Genomic DNA, 6,759 nt, shown 5'->3' with positions numbered 1-6,759 from the left:
AGCTCTTATTATGTACCAGAAGGTGTGTAAAGTACTAAACAATGCATTATCTTTTTCATTGTCATTGCTATTTCAAGGTGCCTCACCCCAGGTGTGGTTTCATTATGACTGTGGTGGGCTTTGGTCTTTGCTTAAAAGAATTTTAACGCATCTAACTCTGAAATACTTTCCCACCATACAAAAACAAAAAAGTTACATTCTTATAAACAGCACTGTAGGATGAATATTATCCTCAGTTTACATACAAGAACAAATTTAAAGTTAAAGTCACATAGATGATTCATTATGGTTCTGCCATTCCTATTCTGATCTCCTGATCCAAGACACAATTGAGAAAGTAGTTTTTACGTCACTTGTACCTAATTTTTTTCCCCTACAGACTGAGAATATTAAAAAGCACAGAATGCAAATATTACTTAAAATTGAAAGCAGAGTTTTTGGGTAAATTAAACAGTTATTTCTAACAGTTCTGAAGTAAGTCCGCTTATTTATATGAAGCAAAAAAAAAAAGTCTTTAACTCATTACTGTAAGAATATAAAACAGAATTCTGTGATTATATACATTTTCTCAGTTAATGAGACCTCTCAGAATAACTAATAAACTATAAGTTATTTTTAAAATACTGGTGATGGGAGTGTCAGTGTCTGGCAATAATGTAGAAATCAAACTTCCCTACATGCAAAAATGTTTAGGGATTGTCATGGGTCAGAAAACACCTGAGTCGATGTCACAGTGATAAAAATAACTTCTATTTACCGAGCCTTTACTGCACCAAGGTACAAAACTAGATACCTAACATTCATCACCTGATTTAAATTATAAGAGGACGCTAAATGATTTCTCTGAGTCAGAGTTTCAGCAAAGGTTCCCGAATCAGTGACAAACTACTAGGTGCCTGAAGTCACTGAACCCTCAAATGAATATCTGGAACTTGGACATCTATTCTGGACTTGCTAAGGGAGTTAGGTGCCATAGAATCAACTTTTGACTCACAGCGACACCATGTGACACAGTAGAACTGCTCCATAGGGTTTTCTAGACTGTAATCTTAATGGAAACAGTCAGGCCTTTCTTCTGCAGAGCCACTGGGTGGGTTCTAATTGCCAACTTCTCAATTAGCAGCTGAGTGCTTAACCATTGCACCACCAGGGCTCCTTTCTCCAAGCCTAGGGGAGAGGAATTTAAGGAGAGGAGATAAAGAGAATTTGGGGAGAATTTTGTTGGAGAGAATTGTCAATGCACACTCTTAAGGTCCCTGTTGCTGAAGCATGGTATGATTATGTGGGTACTCAGTGAACCATTGTCAATTTTTAGAAATTGTGCAGTATAGAAAATAGCCCATAATACTTTGTATGTAGAAAAGTACTCAAAAGTTTAGAAGCATTATTTATTTATCTACCTTACCAATAGACTAGTTTTAAAGAAAGCTACTTAATCATTGTTGCTATCCTCTTTTTGGGAAAACAGATGACTGTAACCAGTTACTATTGAGTCTACTCATATTCCTGATAAATTCATGTGTCAGAATAGAATTGTCCTTCATGGGATTTCCTATGGCTGATTTTTTGGAAGTACCATATTCTTACACAAACAACACATGCCTTCTACATTTGTTTGCCAACCTTGCTATCCCCTGCTAGGTATTTTCATAAGCAACCCATTCCAATTTTTTTAATACTTTGCTGTAAAAAAAAGGGCATAGATTGCTTACGAAAATACCTCACAGCTGGAAGGCATGGTTGTCAAATGAACGTAGACAGTTCATGTTATTTCCATACAAATATGGTAGATCACCAGGCCTTTCTTACGAGGCACCTCAGGGTGGACTCGAACCTCCTAAGAGGTCCTTAAAACTCTTAGGACATTTCTGTATCAAATTAGACAGAACACTATAATGTCAAGTAGGAATGTTGATTCATTTCCTCAGTGGAACACTTTCCTGTTTGTCTTTTCATTCAAAGCAAAGAAGTAAAAAACAGATTGTGAGAGACAAGATAGAGTTGGTTAGCTTCCTGGATCCCTAGGAGGACATGGCCACCCTGACATGGGCACTCACTGTCCACATGCAGATGGTGGTACGTTACAGGGCTGTACATCCGAAAGATTCCTAGTACTCATCATGCCCAGGAGTCAGCCCCATCAAGTTGAACTGTACGGATGTGCTCTCTTGTGATGCTGAAAATCTACTGACGTTACGAAGAAGAAGCAGATGTAGTCTAAGGGTCTATATTCCACTAAAGTATTTCTCCATGCATTCTTGGCTGGGCCATTACTAGAGTTTAGAAGGCAGTATCGTACAGAACAGAAGATTTCAAAGGGTGTCTCGAGAAGACAAAGTAAAGTATTATAATGGAACGTGCAAAGAGCTGGAGATGGAAAACCAAAAGGGAAGAACACTCTCGGGGTTTCTCAAACTGAAAGAACTGAAGAAAAAATTCAATCCTCTAGTTGCAATAGTGAAGGATTCTATGGGGAAAATATTAAATGACTCAGGAACCATCAAAAGAAGATGGAAGGAATACACAGAGGCATTATACCAAAAAGAAGTAGTCGATGTTCAACCATTTCAAGAGGTGGCATATGATCAGGAACCGAGGGTACTGAAGGAAGAAGTCCAAGCTGTTCTGAAGGCATTGGTGAAAAACAAGGCTCCAGGAACTGAGGGAATATCAATTGAGATGTTTCAACAAACAGATGCAGTGCTGGAGGTGCTCAATCGTCTATGCCAAGAAATATGGAAGACAGCTTCCTGGCCAACTGACTAGAAGAGATTCATGTTTATACCTATTCCTAAGAAAGGTGATCCAAACGAATGTGGAAATTATAGAACAATGTCATTAATATCACATGCAAGCAAAATTTTGCTGAAGATCATTCAGAAACGGCTGTAGCAGTATATTGACAGAGAACTGCCAGAAATTCAGGCCAGTTTCAGCAGAGGACATGGAACTAGGGATATCATTGCTGATGTCAGATGGATCCTGGCTGAAAGCAGTGAATACCAGAAGGATGTTTACCTGTGTTTTATTGACTATGAAAAGGCATTCGACTGTGTGGATCATAACAAATTATGCATAACATTGTGAAGAATGGGAATTCCAGAACACTTAATTGTGCTCATGAGGAAACTTTACATAGATCAAGAGGCAGTTGTTTGGAGAGAACAAGGGGATACTGATTGGTTTAAAGTCAGGAAAGGTGTGCGTCAGGGTTGTATTCTTTCACCATACCTATTCATTCTGTATGCTGAGCAGATAATCCAAGAACCTGGGCTATATGAAGAACAACGGGACATCAGGATTGGAGGAAGACTCATTAACAGCCTGTGTTATGCAGATGACACAATCTTGCTTGCTGAAAGTGAAAAGGACTTGAAGCACTTACTAATGAAAATCAAAGACCACAGCCTTCAGTATGGGTTGCACCTCAGCATAAAGAAAACAAAAATCCTCACAACTGGACCAATGAGCAATATCATGATAAATGGAGAAAAGATTGAAGTTGTGGAGGCTTTCATTTGACTTGGATCCACAATCAAGAGCCATGGAAGCATCAGTCAAAACATCAAAAGACGCATTGCATTGGGCAAATCTGCCACAAAGGACCTCTTTAAAGTGTTGAAGAGCAAAGGAGGAGACTGAAGACTAAGGTGCGCCTGACCCAAGCCATGGTATTTTCAATCACATCATATGCATGAGAAAGCTGGACAATGAATAAGGAAGATCGAAGAAGAATTGACACCTTTGAATTGTGGTGTTGGCGAAGAATATTGAATATACTATGAACTGCCAAAAAAAATGAACAAATCTGTCTTAGAAGAAGTACAGCCAGAATGCTCCTTAGAAGTAAGGATGGCGAGACTGCGTTTTACATACTTTGGACATGTTGTCAGGAGGGATCAGTCCCTGGAGAAGGACATCATGCTTGGCAGAGTACAGGGTCAGTGGAAAAGAGGAAGACCCTCAACAAGGTGGATTGACACAGTGGCTGCAACAATGAGCTCAAGCATAGCAACGATTGTAAGGGTGGCTCAGGACCGGGCAGTGTTTCGTTCTGTTGTGCATAGGGTCACTATAAGTCGGAACCTACTTGACGGCACCTAATAACAACAACAACAACATCGTACACACAATCAATTGCCAACTAAGTGAAGTTCAGGTAATCCTCCAACGTGTATCAGAAAATAGAATCCTGAGAAAATTCAGGCTTATCCCATTCTATCAGAAGCTTTTCCAGGTATGAAGTGGATTAGACATGAGTGCAAGTTTCTTTATTATTGTGAATGGATCCTGTAGATAACTTCATCAGCCATAGAGTTGAACACAGATCCATCTTCAGTACCTAGTTACATGTAGTCCTTTGCATCTAAGCCACTTCAAAAAATCTGAATGCAAAGGCAGTAGTTTCAAGTTTCAAACATTGTGCTCACTAGGTTAAATATTAAAATCCAGCTTTTTTTTTTCTTTTTTTTAGCGGATTCCCACCAATGGGTGTTAGGTATGACTGAAAACCTAACATGCTGCATTTTGAAACTTCAATGCCAAGAAGTTATCAGAGAAAGGACATTTTATTACTGATAGAATAACAAGAAAATAATAAAATAAAAATTAAAAACAGAAATCAAAGAGTAAAATAAAGCTTTTTAGAAAATAATTGAACTATGAGGTATCTGAGGGAGGAGAAATTAAAAAATACTGTAAGTGTGAATATTGGCATGTTACACAGAAAAGATCACATATAAGACTTAATGAAGCCACATTGATCAACTAAATGAATGAGTAATTCGATGGATAATGAATAAAGGGATGTCAACCAACTCCCAAACACTTGCAAGTGGTCTAGACTCTTAGGAATCCAAACAATTAGTCTAATTGTTTTTTTAGTTTTCTACCGCCAATTTCTTTTCTAGATTGGAATTTAAGCCCTGCAAAACTTCCTCTTAGCAGTAGTTCTATGGATGGCATCTTTAACCTCCTTGTTCCTTAAGCTATAGATAAAGGGGTTCAACATGGGGATCACTGCAGTATAAAACACAGACACCACTTTATTGAGATTCAGGGAGATACTTGCACTAGGCCGAACATAAATAAAGAAAAGAGTACCATACAGGATGGAGACAGCTGTCAGGTGAGAAGAGCAGGTGGAGAAGGCTTTGTGCCTCCCATCAACAGAGCGGATCCTCAAGATGGCAGTGAGGATATAAATGTAGGAAACCAGTATAGTCAAACCACTGAGGACACCCACCGCTCCAGCTACGATGAAAACTACCAACTTATTGAGCTTGGTGTCAGCACATACAAGGTACAGCAAGGGGAACATATCACAGAAGAAATGATTGATGACATTGGGGCCACAAAAAGGGAGACGGAATGCATTTGTTGTATGAGTCATAGTGTTCATGAACCCAATAACATAGGGACCAACCACCAGCTGGACACAGAGTCTCTGGGACATGGCAACTGCATATAATAATGGGTTGCAGATGGCGACATAACGATCATAGGCCATGGATGCCAAGAGAAAGCACTCAGCTGCCACAAAGAATCCAAAAAACCACTGCTGCAATGCACAGCCCAAGAAAGTTATGGCTTTTCTTCTCACAAAAAAATCAGTCAGCATCTTGGGGCTAACTACTGAGGAGAAGCACATGTCTACAAAGGAGAGATGGCTGAGGAAAAAGTACATGGGTGTGTGGAGGTGGGAATCGATCCGTATCAGAACAATCATACTCAAGTTCCCAGTGAGACTGATGATGTAGAAACTCAGAAAGAGCAGGAAGAGGAAGACCTGCAACTGGGGGTCATAATTCAAGCCTGTGAAAAGGAACTCTGTGACCCTCGTGTAGTTTTCATTGGCCATTGACTGGTTCTGGTTCCCACTAGAAGGAAAGCAAAAATGTCACAACACATTTGGTAAATATGACTTCAAAAAAATGAACACAGCAAAAATATACCAGTACCTGGGAAAGAGTTAGGAATGATGTGAGTTAGTCTACCCTCTGTGGCCAATGAAACAGAAGTAAGCTACACACTGGTGCAAAATGGCGCATCTGGAACTATAGCATTTTAAGACTCTGTGGAAATCCATCTTTACACAGAAGAGAAGCATAAAGACTAGAAAAGAGAACAGGCTTGCTCAAGGTTCCGTTACTAATTATTGGCAGAGATGGTTCTAGAATGGAAGAAAAGAACCACCTATTAGCTAGTAACACCACTTCAGGGAACTTTATCTAAGACCAACAATCTACTGGATTGAGTGAGATGGGAGAGTGAGAGTGAGGCAAAGCTGGAGAGGAAAATGACATCTATTGAGAAGCCACTCATATTTGGGCATATGCTGTGCATTTTATGATTATAATTTGAGGCTAAATGCATTTTTATTCCATTTTTTCTGGAGTTCACCTCCTCTGACCCTGAGAAAGTTACTTATCTTCATGTGAAATAAAAATAATAATAAGGACCTACCTTATAGGTTGTTGTGAGGATAATATGAGATAATTAATACAAAGAATTTACCAGAGTTTTATTAAGCAGCTACATAAGTGCTCAAAAAATTTTAGTACTTTTATTGCATTACTTAATTCTTCTAAAAAGCCTGCAAGCTAAATATCATTACTTTGTTTTATTAGCAGGAAAACTGATCTCAATCAATGTTCATAAAGCTAGCAACTGACACTGCTGGGCTTTGAACTCATGCCTCTTAAACTCCAAATTGACTGTCCTCTTTTCTCTTTCACATTGCAGCCAAGAGTTATGTGT

At 39.0% G+C, this 6,759-nt stretch overlaps 1 protein-coding gene across 1 annotated transcript; it reads right to left on the bottom strand.

Annotated features, from left to right (window-relative positions):
• Positions 1 to 3,582: 3,582 nt before the first annotated feature.
• LOC100654930 (olfactory receptor 5G9-like) lies at positions 3,583 to 6,262 on the bottom strand. The gene has a single exon (XM_003421327.3). It carries the CDS (start codon positions 5,858 to 5,860, stop codon positions 4,919 to 4,921), a length of 942 nt encoding a protein of 313 aa, XP_003421375.2. The 5' UTR covers positions 5,861 to 6,262; the 3' UTR covers positions 3,583 to 4,918.
• Between the last annotated feature and the right edge of the window lie 497 nt (positions 6,263 to 6,759).

This window comes from Loxodonta africana, chromosome 7 (assembly GCF_030014295.1).
Source record: "Loxodonta africana isolate mLoxAfr1 chromosome 7, mLoxAfr1.hap2, whole genome shotgun sequence".
NCBI lineage: Eukaryota > Metazoa > Chordata > Mammalia > Proboscidea > Elephantidae > Loxodonta > Loxodonta africana.
Note: the sequence above shows the minus strand (reverse complement) of the source record. Positions and strands in the feature narration are given on the sequence as shown.